At 35.0% G+C, this 19,956-nt stretch overlaps 4 protein-coding genes across 33 annotated transcripts in view; 2 read left to right on the top strand and 2 right to left on the bottom strand.

The window, feature by feature from the left end:
- Positions 1-270: 270 nt before the first annotated feature.
- LOC123714547 (dual specificity protein phosphatase 23-like) lies at positions 271-3,239 on the top strand. 2 transcript variants are annotated; one of them, XM_045668836.1, is made up of 4 exons: positions 271-322; positions 640-1,067; positions 1,740-1,863; positions 2,522-3,239. In XM_045668836.1, the coding sequence occupies exons 2-4, from the start codon at positions 645-647 to the stop codon at positions 2,794-2,796; spliced, it is 822 nt and encodes a 273-aa protein (XP_045524792.1). In that variant the 5' UTR covers positions 271-322; positions 640-644; the 3' UTR covers positions 2,797-3,239. The 2 variants fall into 2 exon arrangements, with proteins under 2 accessions (XP_045524792.1, XP_045524793.1); XM_045668837.1 differs by lacking the exon at positions 271-322 and adding an exon at positions 441-494.
- A 70-nt stretch (positions 3,240-3,309) lies between these two features.
- Positions 3,310-4,690, bottom strand: LOC123714548 (26S proteasome non-ATPase regulatory subunit 9). Of its 3 annotated transcripts, none has more exons than XM_045668842.1 (4): positions 4,571-4,687; positions 4,273-4,511; positions 3,852-4,081; positions 3,310-3,594 (listed from the first exon to the last, which is right to left on the bottom strand). In XM_045668842.1, the coding sequence occupies exons 2-4, from the start codon at positions 4,481-4,483 to the stop codon at positions 3,382-3,384; spliced, it is 654 nt and encodes a 217-aa protein (XP_045524798.1). In that variant the 5' UTR covers positions 4,484-4,511; positions 4,571-4,687; the 3' UTR covers positions 3,310-3,381. The 3 variants fall into 3 exon arrangements, with proteins under 3 accessions (XP_045524798.1, XP_045524796.1, XP_045524797.1); XM_045668840.1 differs by having other exon boundaries at positions 4,273-4,496; positions 4,570-4,686; XM_045668841.1 differs by having other exon boundaries at positions 4,273-4,690.
- An 874-nt stretch (positions 4,691-5,564) lies between these two features.
- The window catches only part of LOC123714728 (dystonin), a 256,193-nt gene continuing 241,801 nt past the window's right edge, over positions 5,565-19,956 (bottom strand). For 18 of the 27 annotated variants that reach the window (XM_045669172.1, XM_045669170.1, XM_045669187.1 and 15 more), the window contains 13 exons: positions 18,791-18,962; positions 18,185-18,302; positions 16,642-16,751; positions 15,558-15,680; positions 14,995-15,112; positions 9,810-10,021; positions 9,391-9,548; positions 9,205-9,311; positions 8,954-9,116; positions 8,599-8,667; positions 7,779-8,123; positions 7,129-7,221; positions 5,565-6,906 (listed from right to left, as the gene is read on the bottom strand). In XM_045669172.1, coding sequence (XP_045525128.1) covers positions 6,729-6,906; positions 7,129-7,221; positions 7,779-8,123; positions 8,599-8,667; positions 8,954-9,116; positions 9,205-9,311; positions 9,391-9,548; positions 9,810-10,021; positions 14,995-15,112; positions 15,558-15,680; positions 16,642-16,751; positions 18,185-18,302; positions 18,791-18,962 — 1,966 coding nt within the window. In that variant the 3' untranslated portion in view covers positions 5,565-6,728. Of the gene's footprint in view, positions 6,907-7,128; positions 7,222-7,778; positions 8,124-8,598; positions 8,668-8,953; positions 9,117-9,204; positions 9,312-9,390; positions 9,549-9,809; positions 10,022-10,575; positions 10,713-14,994; positions 15,113-15,557; positions 15,681-16,641; positions 16,752-18,184; positions 18,303-18,790; positions 18,963-19,956 lie in introns of all 27 variants that reach the window. The other 9 variants (XM_045669164.1, XM_045669188.1, XM_045669186.1 and 6 more) reach the window with 7 other exon arrangements.
- LOC123714732 (protein wntless) lies at positions 11,965-14,057 on the top strand. Its single transcript, XM_045669191.1, has one exon. It carries the CDS (start codon positions 12,049-12,051, stop codon positions 13,681-13,683), a length of 1,635 nt encoding a protein of 544 aa, XP_045525147.1. The 5' UTR covers positions 11,965-12,048; the 3' UTR covers positions 13,684-14,057.

The following is a 19,956-nucleotide window of genomic DNA, read 5'->3' as shown; positions in this document are numbered from 1 at the left end:
TGATCAGGTCAGTTGACCACGCAAAAATCTATATTTGTGCCTTGTAGAATTTTTCAATTATAATCAAACCGAGCAATCCAAATACCTAGTAAACCATTATTGATAGTTCTAGTTCTAAAAATATCCAATACAATTCATCTGCCCCATTTAAATGCATTTCGATCAATGTCGCGGTCTAGGCGCGCCAAATTGAATGCCAAAAAGTAAAATTTTGGCGCGAATCCAACTTTTGTCAAACTTTCGATTCAATCTCTTGAAATAGTAGTTTGAGACAAGTGCATAAACGTGTCAGCGGTTGGGAAAGTGAAGTGTCAATCTTATAGTAAGTATAGGTATAATGTTATTACATAATTTGGCAATATACAAGATATACTACATAAATATTCGGCTTAAATTTAAGAGGTTATAAATTTTAGAACGCTATAATGTGTTTACTTTTCAAATTGAAGAATTGGTAGCATTTAACGAGGAAAACAAACTATCTGCTGTGTAATGTGAGTGACATTGACATAACCGAATTAACAGGAATATAGATAATAGATGATTATGGTAAAGAGTTGTATAAACATTTGTATGTGTTGCATAGATATTGCAATAAATTAAAAAATATATATAATTTTATGTTTAATAATTTTATAGATAAAATGTCAACACTACGAGCAGGACCTAATGTAAAATTAGCAAAAATCTTCTACAAATATGCAGATAGATCCGAAAAGGTTCAAGAATCGGAAATTATTAAGGAAACTCCAAACGGAATTGAGAGTGGTAAAGAGGAGACGCAAACGGTGGTAGACGTCGAGGCCTACCCTCCTTACAACTTCTCATGGTTCGTAGAAGCAAAGATTGCCGGTATGGGGTGGCCACAAACAGTAGAAAATTTAAACTTTCTGGTTAATGCTGGTATTAATCACATTATAACTCTATCTCCGGAAAGGATACCTCCAGTTATGGAATGCAGGAAATTAAAGTGGACTCTTATAAAGATTAAGGAGTTTAGCGCGCCATCTTTAAAGCAAATTGTGAAGTTTATTGAAATCTGTAAGAAAGCAGAGATGATGGGAGAGGTAAGATATCTTAGACCTGTGCATCCTAACCTTTTTTTGTAGCCTGCCGCACCTTTCCCTTTCTAAAACTCTTTTGCCCCTTATACATAATTTTTAATATTAAAAGATTTACTTGTTCATTTAAAACACTTAAATGATAGGTTTTAGGAATAAATTATTAGGATGAACGAAACGCAGTTAGTAAATTTTCAAAACATATAATGAAAAACTAAAATTACAAATAACTTTAATAAATTTTAGAACACAACAATCTAATTGCACACTGTGGGGCGTAGGCCCCACATTGGCAAACACTGTCTTGGACCTTAACGAAGTAATAATAATGCCAATTAGTATAAGTAATTAATTTATTAGTACGGCTGAAACGTGTCTCAAGAAAGGTTAAACTGTTTTCTGAATGAACTTTAAAATTTTTATCAAAGCGTGATATTAATCTATCTAAACCTAAAAATACATAATATTAATCTTTAACTTAGTGTCTCTAGTGTGTCGTGGGTGACACCGACCAACCATCTGTTCTTCCAACTTTCCTTGTCCATATTTTCCCAGTTAAGGTTTTTATTTCGTTCTCCCACCTTCGGCACCTCGGCAACACCAATAGCAACACATAAACATGGAAAGCTGCAATAGTTAAGGAATGTCATACTGTTCATCAGTTTAAAATATTTTCAGACTGTAGGGGTGCATTGTCGTCACGGGCGTGGCCGGACCGGCACAATGCTCGCGTGCTACCTCGTATACTTCCAGAACATGGCTCCAGAAAGAGCCGTTCTCACTACTCGATTGAGAAGACCAGGTGAGAACAGTGTCGGATTAGCCATATAATAAGAGTAGCAAATGCTACGGGCCTCGCCAATTTGGGCGCCCCCCTCTCCCGTCACCGTAAAAATTTTTTTTAGATCGGAGCGTAATATATCTTGCTTCACTTACACTTAAAGATCTAAAATTCGATTTTGTCAGATTAAATCGTAAAAATAAGTAAATTTAATTTAAAAGTAATTTTATTTTATTTTACAGACTTTTTAGCGTACGGTTCTAATGTTTAATTATAATCGATCGACCTATACAACATCTATCTTTCAAGTGGCCAGGTTTTGTTTTTGTAAGAACGTCTTTATCTCTTTGTTAAATATAGAGCATGATTTGGTTAAAGAAGTCTATATTGAAAATTTTACAATCACTCAATTTTCCGATCCAGATAAATTTATTCGTAACGGTTTTATTTTATTCAATATCCTAAACTTGAGAAGCAAAAGCAAAGCAAGGGCCACTTGATAGAATTTGCTACAGGCCCCGCGCTGGCTTAATACGGCACTGTGTGGGAATTGGAATTCCTACTTTAGACACGTAACTTTAACACAATATGGCTTAATAAATGTAACTCTTAATAATTACCAACAGCGAATCTTTTACAAAACATCTATTATATCTAGTTAAACTGAATAAAATTTCAGGTTCCTGCGAAACATATGACCAAGAAAAAGCTGTATGCTATTACAATGATTGTCTTCGAGGAACAATTACAAAGCCTGATTATCGACTGGTGGATGATAAATTGTATTTTGACTACACCATGAAGTATACCTATGATAGAAGTTCTGATGACGATTTAAGTGATGTGGGGGATGAAAGTGAACAGAAAACACTTAAAGAACGAGTTGATGAAGCAATATTAAAAGTTAAACCAAAAACAAATGCAATGGTTATAAACCACAAAATTTATTTTTAAGTTTATATTATACAGCAAATTTATGTAATGTTCTGCATATTTATTGAGGAAAGAGCTTTTTTATGTAATAAAAGAGCCTAAGGGCAATTGCCAAAGTACCATGGTATATAACCAACAACAAAGTTCACGAACACCTTGAAATGAGAAAAATGAAAGGGTCAGTATATTCTTGAGCTAGAAGACCTCTAGGCAGGAGATGATTAGATGCTTCTAGTGGCAAGCCCCTCAACATGACAGCACCACAGCATATATTTGTTCATAGCCTTAGGGCTGATAGCAGAAGAAAAAAAAGTATTGAAGACAAATTATAATAACAGTATTAATCATATAGACTCTTTATTAGATACCTTCTTACTAAATTTACAACATACATATACATAATATGCAAACAATAACAGTTTTAAAACTTATATAAATATTACTTTGAAATTATCATGATACAAATAAAAAATCTCCATCTTGAGAGATATACTATTAATGTAAGAGTATTTTAGTTGGAGAATGAAACATCTGTTATAAGAATTTTTATTTTATTTTGTATAATAATAAAGCATATGATCCTTGAATTCTTATGGTAATAAGAGATTATAGCCGCCGTATCTGACATCCAAGTAAGCCAGGTTGAGCCCAAGGTCTAGGCACCACAGTGATGCTTTGTACTATTTGGTCCCGTCTTACTTTTAGTTGAATCCTCTGTCCCACTGAATGAGACACTATTTGATGCAACTGTGTGACATCAGAAAAATTGTTATGGTTTATTGAACCAAATTGCAGAATTTCATCATTTTCACATAGCCCCTGGAATTAATAAATAAAAATTAGCTATATGGTTATGTGTTAAGTAAATGGAATAAATGATTATTTCATTTATTTATTTAAACATAATGATTATATGTCACATAATCATCTAACTACATAACACATGATATTACTCAAATACAAAAACTTTTTGGATTTAACAACTTTAACATCAAAAATACCTTCAATGATGATATATAGAGTATGCATTTCAATTTACAGCTGCAGGTGTAATATTAATATAGCACAAGACTTACTGCAATATCGGCTGGTGATCCTTCTTGTACAAAACCAACAGTAGCAAAGCTTTGGCTTGTATCATCACCATTTGTGAATTGTGTATTATGGCCATTGCTAGTTCCATTAATATAGCTTGGTGCAGTTCTAGGTGATGCTCCCTGCATGACAGGCCCCACATAACCAGAATGGACCTCTGTCAAGCCTCGCTCAATTTGTTTCATAAGCTCTTTGTGGTCATTCTGTAAGCCTGTAATAATTATATTAGAAAATGCTACATAAATGACTCAGCAGTAATTGCAGAATGGATCAACTAGGTGTTTTTTATTTGTAAACAGAGGCGGGCAAGTCACTGTAAAACAAAGTACATTGAAAGTAATTATTACTAATTTAATATCTTTGATAGGCATTACGAGTAGGGCAAGAAATATCCATACGTACAAATTATCCGGTGCCTGGCATGTCTAACTTTATAAACATCAATATCGTTTCGAGGGTATCCTTGATTATCTACCAATGGGTCGTTCATACCCACATTACTGGTTTCCAAAATTGCAGTTTGATCTCTGATCTCACTTTCAATTCTATCTTTTTCCTGCATTAGTTTCAAAACTCTATCTCTCGCTGGTCCATCCATATTCAATCCAACCATTTTAGTTGTTTACCTTAAATAGTAAACCACTTTTTATATAATCTAAGGAACCTTTTGTTTAGTATATTGTATATGCGCTGACTTACTTCAAATACTCAATTTAAAATTATAGGTATAGGAAAAAGTTGGTAATTGGTAAACTTGGTCTTGTATTCGTTTTGAAGTTGGACCACAATCACAATTCCCAAATAAAATTGACAATTTACATATTTTTATATTTGACCACAGAATACTACGTAATGTTTTTACATAGTAAAGATGTTCTAGAGTTTTACCTTAGATTAAAAATGAGAAGACAGATTTATAATACTTGCACATTCTAGAGAGCGGACCATTCTGGGATACATTGTTGTTACTTGAGGGTATCAATAATAGTTGTGGGATACGCACAGAACGCGTCGGTATCTTGATATCAAGTTTATCTGTCAAGTGAGCCATTTCCTATTTTATACAAAGTGCACAGATCGCTCATCCACCTCCTCCTTTCAAGACTTACCATCTGAAAGTGTGCAATACACCGGTCATATTGATTTATTTTGCACCTAAGACACGTAAAGCTCTAAAAAGCCGGCTTTGTATTGATTCTTCTCTATCTGTATGAATTTTGTATAACGGGGCCCATACAGATAAACAGTACTCAACAACTATGGTTCTCACGAGAGAGCTGTATAAAACAATCAAGGATTCGGCTCGCCTGAACGGTTTAGCGACTTTAAGAATAAAGGACAACATCCGGTTAACTCTACAGATATGAACATAACGAGGTCTAAATGAAATAACAAAGTCGAATATTACTCCCAATTCTCGAATCGCCTCAACTCTATCCTTAACATTAGAGTGCTACTGGATAGGGTTCCTACACTTCTTAATATTCAGAGCCATAGAGTTTTCATCGCACCAAGCAGAGATAGTATTAATATCAGATTGAAGGGCTTCAATCTCTTTCTCTTTGTCTGAAAAACGGGTAACGGTTCACACCCGCGTAAAGCAAGCCGTCCGTGGTTGCAGCCGTACGTTTCTTAATATTTTATTAAAATATTATCAACAGTTTAATCATTGAAGTAAAGTAATAAAAAACAAGTAATTGTTACATTTTAATTTGAAATCAATTATGAGATTTTTAACTGCAGCACGACACATTTACAAAAAAATATAGTAAGTTTTTGTAAATAAACTTACTATAGTTTGGATTTTACATAAATAACAAATATAACAATGATTTAAATAAAATGACCAGATTAATAGTTTTACAATAATAACTATACTTCTAATAATAGACGCTTAATAGTAGTCAGAAATATGAAAAATTAAACAAGTAAATGTGAGTGTTGGTTAACATTATAAGGAAGGTTACACATTAAAGCGTTCTTTTCATATATAAAAGTATTCTTAGATTATTAAGTAAATGTCTTTTGTGTTGACAAAATGTACTTTAGTATGCTTAAAAATAAAAAAGTCCGCAGTGGAATTTCAATAAACTGAGCATAATTTTGCTTAATTAGTACTCAACGACTCTGGCGACAGCCGCCGAGTACAAACTTTATAGACATTCACAATTAATATTGTGCAATCAAAAACACATACATACGTAATCAATAAAACACAAACAGAATATACGTTGTATACACGAAAAAACATGATTGTGCATTACAAAGAAATTATCCCTATTATCACCTGTCATTTATTACCGACAACCATTTGAGCACCGCAACTCCGCGAGTATAGTCTGGCGTTACTATGTCACAGACAACGGTGAAAAAACCGTAATCGATAATTACACGTACAAAAAATATGGTCCCTAAAGAAAAAAACAAATAAAAATTTAATCACATTTGTCTCTATTTCGAGACGAATTACGTATTATACCCTAAAAATTATGGCAACATTGACAATAAATAAGACAAAGGAATATTCACAATAAAGAAATAGTTTTGGAAACGATCAAATAGACTATAAAACTTAGTCGAATAGAATTTGCTCGGTAGAAAAAAATACAAGGCAACAAGTGCAGACTTTGTGTTTATTACTACATCTATACTTACTACAAGCCATTTTCGTAAGCTTTTAAGCTTCGCGATTCGCAAATATGTTATTTGTTAGTTTGGTGTCATTTTGACTCAATTAGGCTTGTTACAATTTGTTAGATAATTTTTTAGCTATTATAAGTTTACACGTTCGCAAATAAAAATCAGGCGTGTCAAACGTCAAAACGACAATCAGCATTTCAACCGTTATTTAAAATCGTCTATAGTCGGAATGGTTCTCGTTTATCTGTGGTTCGTGTTGTTGTCGATGTACGTCGAGTGACTGGTGTTGTCGGCGTACCGCTATCAGAGGCATCTGAGGTCTTGCGCAGCAATCTCGAAACTGCAGTTTGCTGACCAGAACGCACTGGTGTGGTGCTTCCCGAAGGTGTTCTTTGCCTGTCACAGAAGACGTTTAAAGTACCCAGTGAAACATTATTACACCATGCAGCAAGCTCAACACCCACGACTATCTAAAACACAACTAAAGAAGTAGGCCAATCGTAATTACGAAGGCTTATAATAACGCACATAGCAAAAAACAAACCTATATGTAATAGCATTGTTACGCCCATGCCAGAAACAACAAACTAAATTACGAAGTACACAGCCATAGATTACCTAGATTGATTAGTGTTAGTGATGTGCTCCTTAGGTACTGGTATACGACTTCTGCCAGTTGTATGTCCATCGGCTGAGGCAAACGACCCACTCCTATGCAGATGATGTTAGCGAGCACAAAGATAGACATTAGGGACAGATTATAAGAAAAATAGTTTTATTAGTGCACATGTATTTGAATAGACTATACAATACTCAGTAACGAGAACTCTTTGATTAATATAATTAAAAAACAAAGGTACGTCGATGTAAAGAACATTGTGTGCTCGAGTGCCTACTTAACGTCTAGGAGGGAGTGCATGTGCAGTAATAAAACTGATTATAAAAGGCACAGATTAAAGCTTGATAGAAGAATATACATTTCCACAAAACGTGAACGTGACAAATCACTTACAATGATTTGCAGCAAGCCAAAACTATGCTAATGTTAGTATCTCTAAGCCTAAAATTAGTAGATTATGCTTCAAGCTATAATCACGCGACAAATACGCAAGCTAATATGATTCATGGAATTGGGTGATATTTAAAAAGTGATGATCCAATAATAATGTTTGTAACTATCCGGAATCTGTGAGGCAATGGATTGTGTGGAGAAAATGAGTATCAAAAACAATCGGGCCAAAACAAAGCTAACACATGAAAGCCTGTACCCTTTAGCGTCGCGTTGTGTCGGTTTGGAAGCATCACCGCTCGACTCGCTAATATTACTCTCATATTCATTGTCGCTCGTCATTCCCGATATACTGAACAGGGAGGAATCGTCTTCGGGACTTCTTTGGTCGGATTTCGGATCTTGGGACATGGGACTGGGATCTTGCGAGGTCTCTCTGGACTTTCCAGACTTTAGCCTTCGCTCAGCCGATACCGATCGCTGCGATCGGTTGCCGACGTAAATAGGAATTTTCGTGGTACCTTGAGTTTGGAATGCAGGATGATTATGGGATAAAGATTTAGGAGGTTCAGAGGCCATCGACGATGGCTGGGAATGTGTAGAGCTGTTTTATCCATGTTAGAATCGATGCATGTGGAAAGGAAAATATACAATTTATTATAATATTATACGATACAATAAAAATACTTGATAATATTGGTTAATTTAACACAAATATAGCCTTTGAAAGCCTTGTTAAATTTGTCCGTGCATGCCGTTTGAAAGTGTTGCCACCACCAAATGTTCAATGACTAAATACATCAGATGACGGACAATATAGAAAACTAACTTTTGCCCTGTAAACTCAAAACAACCCCACCAATTTTCGTGCTTCACAAGTGCAATCAAACAAATTACTGTCACAATTTGAATTTCTTTCTTAATTTAACAAAATATTAATTGATGCATCGATCAAAAAATATTATAATATTTTTTTATCGATGCATTCATGTGGTAATCAATTTTTTCAATAACAATAATTCAAATTGCGAGACTAGCACCACCCCAATCAAAACTTTTACTATCATTTGACAGTGTACCTCACTAGAGCAGGCACCGGTGACAATGTAGGAATACTGCAAGTGCGGTACATCGCTCCGCTATGATACCTGCCCGGACCCGGACCAATTCATGTTACCATATATAATCAATAACATTTTTACAGAATTTTGAACAAAAAATGTGATTTTATCTAAGTAGGTTAGAACTATATTTAATGACACAGAAAAGTATAAAATTTGGGTAATCCGTAAATTATCTGCCTTTGGCTTGGAATTTTGGCAGAAAATCTAAATTTATTATTTTACTCCCCTAAAAACGTCGAAAATTTAATAATTACAACTTACGCAACTCTGGGTTCAATAGGTAAAAAATATAAGAGAAAATAAATCTCACCTTCCACTAGCTGGTGTCAGAATACCAGTGGGTGTTCGTGGACGCGAGCCACCATTCGGTGTACTGACACCAAGTTTGTTGGCGGTTGCCGCGGCACGGGCAAGAGATGCCCGCGTGTTAGTCACTTTCCTCATAGGTATACGAGATGGAGTAGATACGTCATCTAGAGAAAAATGATAATAACGTTTATAGTTTATATTTAATAATACGGCAAAACAAAATAGTAGATAAGCGTGAGAAGTAATATTAACCTGTGCTGTCCAAAGATAAGTTGGATCCATGTCTAGAAGGTGGTTTTGACCCAGTTCTAGATCCGGGTCTCGAACCTGGCCTTGACCCACCAGGTGTTAAGGTAGATCTAAAAATATTTGAATACACATTAGATGAAAAAGTGGCGTAGTGTGTGTGTCGAATTACATTGGACTTATGATACATACCTGGGTACACTCGGCTTTCTATATCTTTGTCCTAATCCACTAGCGGCTTCGTTGTCGCTCAGCGAATCTGGTGTTCCCGCACTGAGCGAAGACCGTGAGGCTCGACCATGAACTCCTCCAGCCGACATTGGCACAGAGCGAGCCGTACGTTCCCTTACCTATATTTTTATTATTTTTATTGAAATGATTCAAAATATCTTGGTGGCAAACAATGGAGTTAAATGATAATCACGATGAAAACGTAAGAAAAACATCAAGGCAAATACGTGTCGTGTGCATGCCGAACTAAAATTATTTGATGATCTATTAAATCATACTAACACTGATAATAACAATTAAATTATTAATACAAACAAAACACAGCTGCTATTAGATCGAGTGCAATCAACCAGCAAACTGTCACACAGCCTAATCATTACCCAATGATATCCTGGAGAAGGTTGATATCCGTGTTGGTGTGTATAGTGGTGGGCACCCGGAGTCGTAGAACCTTGAGATCTTGAATGGCCGTAAATGAAAGCCTGCTTTGTGCCGTGCGTCGAGCCCACATGCAGCGGATACGAGCAAGGGAGCTCTTCCCTCTGTCTCAAAGCCTCAAATATTGGCCTCAACTGCTCCATAAACTCTTCAGCTAAACGCATCAATTGAAGTAGAAGTCTCATTAAGAAAGGAAGTATTTGACAGGAAAAATAGTCTTTCATAGTGCCAATCTTTTGCCGAAAACGCGGTTTTAACAAAACGATGTTACGATTAGTCCACACACTAGTCGACGGACACGCTTATATTTGTGTAATGCGGGTGTGAAGGGATCTAGAGGGAAGGACAAACAGAATACGTTACCGGAACGTCCGAACGTGTTGACGTGCCACCTCCAATCCAAGTTGCAATGGAAGACAAAAACACCAAACACTACACGAGCCAGTGAATGCTTAGCTTAGCACACTAATGCAATACGACAACGCTACGAGCTCGTTACATGCTGTTCACGACGCGATTGCCTCTTGCAAATGGATACATCTATCCATGTACAAGATTCAACAGAAAAAAGCAAAAATAAGAAAACCCAAACCGATTTGACCCTCTATAACTACAGCTGTGCGAATATGTAGTACAAGTGCGAGACTAAAAACTAAACATAACCTGTAGAGAGAAACATTACATTAGAACAATTTTAGCTAAACTTACCTTCGTTATTGGTCCAGTGGATGGAGGCGTATTTGTGTTTGAGCGTGGCGTTCGCGGTCTGAACGCAGCCATGCTTTGCGATACTCCATCGGCCAGAATAAATTGCTCCCGGAGTTCGATGTTTGTGCGTCCCTTGGCTGCATGCGGGCGGCGTCCAGTGCAGGATTAAAAGGGAAAGGATGGAATAGGGTCAAAACAAAACCGTTTGGTAAAATGAGGGGTCAAAAATTACACCAATGTGTCAAAAAGAGGAGCGTGCATCGGTTGTGAGGAAGAGGGAAAAACAACAAACAAAAATCAGATCATGTCAAACATAGGCACAAAAACGCAATAAAAAAATAAAAAAATTAAATCATTAATTTTTTAAGTGTGCAATAAGGAACAGGAACATTAAATTACAATAATTAGTATTCTCACACCAAATCAAATCAATCAATATGAATTCAAGAGCAAGATAATCAAATAAAAAATATTAATTAATGTAGAATCCTTATTGAATAAATTAAATCATTTTTTTTAATGTTAAGGTCAACCTTGCACTTGATTCAGTTAAATATAAATTAGTAACTACCTACTAAGTTAAATATTATTGATTAAGCAAACAACTTTTCAAACATGCATAATTAATAATAAATATTAGATGAAGCCAATAACTATAACCGTTATATCCACAGTTACGGGCATTCGTCTACAAAGACAATAAAATATACTGCACCTAATAAATTAAAAACATCGATAAAATTATTATATTAACAAAGTAATCAAAATAATATACCAAAATATAAAATACATTCATAGCAAACATAATATTTAAGCAACACCAATATTTAACGTATAATTAATAGGACTTGCTATGGAACTTATCTATTATATGTATTAAAAAAAAATATATTGAACATACTATGTCAAGTTTCCAAAAGCAAATCGTATTTTCTTACCGAGCGGGCAACAAGCTTCATGCTGTTCCGGTTTACTCGGATCAGGCAGCGGTAGCACTAATGATACTACTCACGTCAAGGTATAAGGGATAAAACGCAATGAAATAATATAAAAAAAGGGAAATCAGGGATGGAATGGGCAAAGCAAATACGAATTAGTTAATTAGTAGCAACATCAAAATACGAAAAAATATTTTTACTTAGCGAGATCACTATAACTAGCTTTTAGTGTGTAATGATAACCTTGCAATGAAACAAGTGATTTATTTGAACGTGGTTCGTTTTAAGTGCTAGGTGTAAGCATTATAACATTTTGTATTAATACCGTTATAATAGTTTATATTTGAAATAATATTTTATTTTCTAAGCCGCGATACTGGCAACTGGTTCACGACTGCGCAATTATGACATTCTGACAGCGCATGTCATTTCCGTCCTTCACTCTCAAGTTTTATCTCGGCCGGTTACGTTGTATCTATTGTTATTGGGCGTGTTGACTATTTGAGTAAATTAAATGTAAAAACTAAGAAAAAACATGACTGGAACAGTGTTAGAAAACCTCAGTGGACGTAAACTCGCGATACTAATATCATTTCTACTAGCATGTCTCGTGATGTGTTTCTTGATTGGCGGCTTGGTCGCACCCATGCCCGCAAATTCGCAAACTATTCTTGGAACTGTATGCAGAGATAGATCTAAAGTGAAAAATGATACGACAAAATGGTTCTACAATCGTGGCATAGGTAAATGTGAGACTGTTGACCTTACTGAAGCACAACTGAGTCACGATTTGTCTGAGACCGACATTGTTTTTGCGTTTCAATTGCCATTGCCGCGCGAGGGCATGAAAATCGACTATTCTCGGTGGCAGCAAAACTTGATTGGGGTGCTTCAAATGGATGTAAGGTATCATTCATCAATGGAGGTAACTCGACAAAGTACTATAACTATTGACGCTCGTCTAGCGTATAAAAACAAAGGAGACCCCGACGACGCCTGGAAGCTATATACGCTTTCAAGGGAAAAACGGCACTTGGACTGTGACATAAATGTCAAAATCGAAGGATATTTGTACAATTGCTCTGCCATGCCTTTATTTGAGCTTGGTTCCTTATACCATGACTATTATTTACTTAACATTCGCCTGCCAGTTGAAACAAAAGATATGAATGCCCATATTGGTCACATAGAGGACATGTGGGTCACTGCTATAAATCAAAATGGAGGATTTACTAAAGTATGGCTGTCGTTGAAAACAGTTTTCTTTCCATGTATTGTTGGAATATTGGTTTGGTTCTGGCGCAGAATACATTTATTGCAAAGAAAACCGGTTCTCTTGGAGGAGATGTTATTTGCATTGGGCATAGCTCTTTGTGTTCTAGATATGCCTATTGAATATTTAACACTGGTTTTTGACTTGCCTTTTATGTTATTATTAAGTGACATTCGTCAAGGTTTTTTTTATGCAAGTCTATTTTCATTTTGGCTTGTATTTGCTGGAGAACACATGTTAATACAAGAATCAAAAGATAAAAACAGTGTAAGGAAATATTGGCGACATTTAAGTGCTGTACTTTTGGGTTGTGTATCACTTTTTGTCTTTGACATGTGTGAACGTGGAATACAACTGAGAAACCCATTTTATTCTATCTGGGTATCAGAATTGGGAACTAACTTGGCTCTGACTTTTATAATACTGGCAGGTATCTCGACTGGAATGTACTTCCTATTTTTAACCTATATGGTGTGGAAAGTGTTTATGAATATATCACACAAACGGCAATCATTACCAGCTATGTGCTCAGTGCGCCGATTACACTATGAAGGAATTGTATACCGTTTCAAGTTTTTAATGCTAGCTACTCTGATTTGTGCTGCCATGACAGTTATTGGATTTATACTAGGACAAGTGGCCGAGGGGCAATGGAAGTGGGATGACAACATTGAACTGCAATATACCTCAGCATTTTTCACAGGCGTTTATGGAATGTGGAATATCTATATTTTTGCTTTATTGGTATTGTACGCACCAAGTCACAAAAAATGGCCTGTCAATGAAAATACATCTGACACACAGAATTTGAGCGAGGAAATTGAATTTAACCATATGCCAGAAAAGAGTGAAATATCTTCGTTTACATCCTTCATAACAAAATCAGCTATTGATTAAATGATTGTGTAACCTTTAACATGCCATAAAATATTTTTAACTAATATTTAAAAAAGTAGCACTATAATGTACTTAATGAATCTCATTGTATTTTTAGAGATTAAAACCAGTATTACTCAAGTTAAATATTGTACTTGTATGGGAAAATAGAGATAACATTTTTAGGATTAGTTTTAACTATATTTAAATGCATTTATCACTAACAAGCTATTTTTAATAAGCCGAAACCTTTGCTATAATGTCTTTATTTTACCTTGATTTTGTGACAAATTCTAAGACTAAATTTTTGCCATTAATTCTGTGATATTTTTCGTTTCTATGTTGCCAGTATCATTTTGTAGCATGTGATTAGTAAATAAATGTTTAAAGATGTATTGCTCTTTTTTTTTGTTCCTATTTTATGTTAGTAACATTCTTTAGTTTATTAAAAGAGCTGAATTTGCCCGTCAAACCTGTTAATGGACGTTAAAACAGTTAAGGGTTAAGACACAAACAAGTTAACGCTTGGGATTGACACTTTGAATTTCTTATATCACCAATTGACTTTTTAATGTTGCACCAAAAATTGCACATTACAAAGTCATGAATTGTTATAAGCCAAATGGAATATATAATAGGAAAGTTCATATTCTCATAAACTAGTTATTAGATACAATTCAACTTGGCTTATGAATCTTAAATTATAGTTCAATAATTATTTTTATGGTAATTCTTAACATAACTGAGGAAAGTTATATAAGTAACTTTGGTAAAAAGCTTGGAATAAAAATAACTTTTGAACCAAACAACAATAATGTTTTTGTTTTTTATTATTATTTTAACATTAAGTCCTTGTTGCAATCATACCAAGTCTCAGGTTCATATTCCAGAATTACGAATCGAATTCCAGAATTTCGAATCTTGGAAACGTAAAGTTTCCAAGATTCGAAACTAGACATTTATCATAGTGCTCAAGTTTGTAACAACTTCGCACTTCCGTTTATAGATTAATTTTGACTGTTTGTACAGTATTGTTTAGCCAAAAAGATTTTTTAAAATAAGTTCTTTAATCATATTTCCAGAAAACATTGTAATAAGTTATGTAATATTAGAATGCAAGAGTTAAAATTCAGTCTTCAATATTATTCTTAAATTTCTACCACTTTGTTTGTTTAGTTACTGATTTCAGTTTTGTTCAGTTAATCAAATTATATAATCAACAATTTTAATAGACTACCTAATTATTACCAATACCAAGTAATATCGAAGTACTTCCTATTTGTGTAATCTTAATACAATAACCAAACAAACATTCGTTACTAAAGTACGTACCTCTGCATGGGTCATTTTTGACAAGGAACTCGTCTAAGGCCACCCAGCCACCGCCAACTCGAACCATCACAGTAGACCGTAGGATCCGAACCAGACGAAGTTTTTGCGAGTCACCAAACTGTTTTTATTTAGCTTAACTCAGTAAGTTGTTTTATGGCATTGTTAACGTTATTAACTTTATATGTTCTCGAAGGTTTTTCATAATAAATCAGCTGTTCAGACAATTACGACTAAGACTAAAAAATATTACATTTCATAAACACGTTAAACAAAAATATTATTTTTTAGTTCAATTACAATCGCATACAGCTTTTTATTTTTAAATTCACTGTTAAATTGATAATACACATTTTAAGCCGTAAGGAATATTAACTATTTGATTATAGCTTTAACAATTTTTTTATTAATTAAAAATATACAAGTTGACTAAGAAGTCGACAACACCAAAACAACATAATTTTCCTAAAAATCGAACTTTTAAGATCACCAAAAAAATTAACAATAAGCATTGAACTTTTATAAATTAAGGAAGGCACTTTGGTTAAGGTAAAATATTGACTTACCCTATATTTGCCTTCTCCGACCTGGAACACTCTGAACTTCTGCCTGCAGGTGCAAAGCATGACCAGCCTCTTCACTTCATCGTGAATTTTATCTGCGTCCGTGGGGGGACCACGGCGTTCCACCTTCATTAAGAAATAATTAATTTTAACTGGTTCGATCTCCAACGTTCATAATAGGTACTGCAGTCGTCATTTTCATAAATGAAAAAAAAAACTTGTCCTAACTATAGAAATTAAGCCGAATGCACAATATTAAAACATTGTTTTAAAGAATACAAAAAAAGGATTTGTGGTTCGAACGGTAACCACGTTTACCAATATTAAGGCCACCTCTAGCTTCTACAACGGTTAGGTTAGGTGGATTACTGTACTGCGCGTACATTAGTTCCCCTGTTACTATGTGGAACCAGCTGCCAAGTGAAGTATTTCGGAACCAATTTTAGGTAGGGTTTTTGAAGAAAAGAGTACCAACTCTTGAAAGGGAAAGGCCATGAACGCACTTGCGAGCCTTATGGCAATTTGAGTCCATGGGCGGCGGTATCACTTAACATCAGATGAGCCTCTGTCCTATTACATTAAAAAAAGACGCAGAAGACCCGCGTTATAGAAAATCGCGTTGTAGGAGTTTTTTAGATGTATTCACGTAATACAGTTTTTTTAACAATTAAAACTAAAAAACACGAATTTAATAGAGTTATTTAGTTTAATATAACAACACAATTGATTACACCTGGCAAAGGTACGCAAAAACTCATTATGACTTTGGAAAACATCATAAATTGCACACTACAGAAATATATGGGGAACGGAAATCGCGTTTTACGGAAACGCGTTATAAGTGTGTTATGTTTCAGCGTAACTATCCCTACTATCCCTTAATGTACCCAAAATTGTCTTAGGGATGATGGAGTACAGTAAGTCAGAAACAAGACGGGTCTTACAGTTGGCTTCTACTTCTAGTCTTGCAGTGTTACTGAACAGTCTTATTTATTTTTTCGACATTATCGCATTCGCTTTGTACTGTAAGAATATTGTTTATATTATTTCGATTAAATAAATATACATTTAATGATTTGTATCTTACCCAATCAGGTCGTAAGGCAGCGATGAACTCCTCCCAATCGATCAGCCCAGAGCCATTTCTGTCAAACAGATCAGCCACAGCGCCCATTTCCAATCGGGATGTGTCGAATTCTGTAAGCACAATAATTTTAGACTATGTGAACCAGGAACATCATAAACCCGGAATGAACCCTCATGAATTGTTCATTTGTTTTGGTTTACCCATAAGGAACAGCTACAGACCACGTAAGGGTAATCAGTAAAATGGAATTAGATACCTTCAGAAGCAAATTATTTATTGAAAATATGAAAAACCACGTCTAGATGATGATGCTATGACCATATGGATGTCACAGTAAAGTAGTTAAATCAGAGAGTTAATTGAATCCCTAGACACTTAATTAAAAATCGATATTCAACCAAGTCGCTAAAGTTCCGTCAGACAAGTGATTGAACGAAACGTTTAACGAGTTTCCTAAATGTTCCTAGGCAACAAGACTAACCTAACCATTTACAATAAAGCAAAACACGGAATATCCAAGTTCAGTTCTTCACGATCACACTGACATAACAATAACAAATCAATAATCATGGCGGAGTCTTGATTTAGCATCTTGTTTTATATTGTTAATCAACACGCTGGCTTTCGGTCAGACAGATAGTTAAACTTTTTCGACGCTGCTTTATTTAAATCAACATTGATTGACTTGATTGCATATTGACATTTAATTAACTGTCAAGAGATTCAATTAACTCGCTGATTTAACTACTTTCCTGCGACATAGATACTGCAAAATTTAATCCTAAAATCCAATTTTATCGGATGCTTAATTTCCTTATATACAACGTATGTAACGTATAATGTGTAGGGAATGCAATCGTGTCGAGATCGTGAATTCGAGATCCCGCGGGATTAGAAATATCAAACCCATAATTTTCGGGATCTCGTATAGTGTAAAAAAATAATTCACGTGACTGAATACGATGAAAACTGCATGTTTGTGATAGTGTATATATGTAAATAAAATATTATTTGAAAGAAAACATATCCTTTAATATTACTAACTAAACAACTAACAATTTTAATTACATGAACATAATCAAAACTAAAGTAGGTATAGCTCAAGGAGATTAAAATTGGTGATTTTGAAAGTAACTTCCAAAAAAAGAGTATCTTCTAAAGTGTCTCAAGAGTGCTATCTGCTAACCGGCATCTAATGTCCATTGCAACGTGCAATGTCGCGTGAAGCGTCCCGAGCGGATGTGTGTAGAATCGCTGACCATTGCAGCCCAATCCCGTCAATCTCGAACGGGATCTCGTCATATTATGCTTCGGGATTGATCCCGAAAAATTACACGGGATCTCGCGAGATCGGGATTGCATTCCCTAATAATGTGTACCATTTATCTGTGACTTTCGAAACTTTTAATACATACAGTGTAAATTACAGCCAGAAATTCTGGGATTTCCGCGGAAACAATGATTGTTGCAGTACAGACAGTGAATGACCAGCCAGAATTCTGACGGAAATTTACAAAAAATAAAATCAGATGATATAACTTACTGGTATTAATGATTCCGTCGATGAACTCGTTCCTTGCAATCATTCCGTTGTTGTCTTTGTCCATCTTTCGGAACAGGTCCGTCAGACGGGATTTCTTGTGGTTCATGAACTTCAGGAACTGGACAGACAAAGGACTTGTCAAAAAGATGTATTGTTGCATTTTGTTAACAGCTAATTTAAAGTGTAAGTGTGTGTGCATGTAGTCTATTATGCACAAATATAAATCGCGTGACCTATCAATATCAAAATAGCAATATTACCACATTATAAATATCTTACAAAAAAAGTTCTACATCTAATATAAAGAAAAGCAGGCGAAACTAATGCTCAACTATAAGAGTCTCTTCTCCCACTATTTTATGACTAATTAAAGATTTAAGGTAGACAGTACTGGTGACCCCAGAGAGCTGGTGCTTTCTTCGCTCAACTAATAAGTATACAATACATCGAGAAAACGTTGCGTTAAAGGACACAACACCACAGTAACCTAACTTTTGATATTTGTTTAAATTATTTTTATTAAAAATATATATTAGCTCTAATATATATTATATATATAGCTCTGGATAAGTAGTGTTACTTGGATTTGTATAACCACATCCTTACCCGCTTTCTCCATTCATCCCAGCTGAAGTTGGAAACTCTTTGTAGTTCCTTCAGATGCATCAGGCGGTCGTGCAGCCTTCTCTGCCTTTCCCAGGCGAGCAGCCAGACGTGTCTCCATTTGTCCCACAGTTGTTTCACCCGACTAGACCTGAACTCCGGCTCGGCGCCGACGCTGTAGGGGATTATATCGTACAATCCAAAATTTAAGGAAACTTTTTCTCAAATATGTAACTTTTATACATCATCACATAAAACAAGAGTGGCGGAGAGTTTATTGCCAGTTCTTCTCTTCCGTTCTACGCCCTTCATTTGAGAACTGGCAGTAAATGTAAAATTAGAAGCATTTAAGGTATATTTCTTTTTTTTTGACGTTTAAAAACCTATATGAAAAAATTATTTGAGTTTTTTATCTGTGACCTTATCAAATTAATAAGCTGTCATAGTTGCAACTTTCAGCAAATTTATAAAAACAACCAGTGCAGGCCACAGATTTTTGTATCATTATCATTTGTTAATCTAATAGGCAAGTAGTTGATCAGCCTCTTGTGCCTGACTCATTTCGACTTTTTGGGTCAAAGACAAGCCAGTTTCCTCACGATGTTTTCCTTCAACTTTCGTGCGAATGTTAAATGCGCATATAGAAAGTCCATTGGTGCACAGCCGGGGATCGAACCTCAGGGATTAGAGTCGCACGCAGAAGCCACATAAAAGCATTATAAGAAACACACCGGCAAAGAAAAATCACTAAAACACAAACATATTATGTACTATAATAAAACAAATCCCCTAGCTTTGAAAACACCTCTTCAAACAATGTATTTAAGACTAGAAACAAGCAACATTACTTCATTCAAAACCGCTGAACAAGCAATTCACTACGCTGAGAAGCACTCAAACAAAATATTACAAAAGCACGCATATCCTAACCCCTCTTCAAGAGTCAATGGAGAAATTAATGAGTTGTTGAAATGGAAACTCTAGAGTCGTAATTCCTTTATTCCTCTTGTGGAATCTTATTTCTCATTAAGCTAAGGAATATTTATTGAAGTGCGTGCAAAGACAAATTGAATATCCAGACAATAAATACATAAATTCTGAAGATTATGATTAGAATTCTATAGATTATGATTTATAACTAAGTATGATCAGCATATAAACTAGCTTTG

This window comes from Pieris brassicae, chromosome 9 (assembly GCF_905147105.1).
Source record: "Pieris brassicae chromosome 9, ilPieBrab1.1, whole genome shotgun sequence".
Taxonomy (NCBI): Eukaryota; Metazoa; Arthropoda; class Insecta; order Lepidoptera; family Pieridae; genus Pieris; species Pieris brassicae.
Note: the sequence above shows the minus strand (reverse complement) of the source record. Positions and strands in the feature narration are given on the sequence as shown.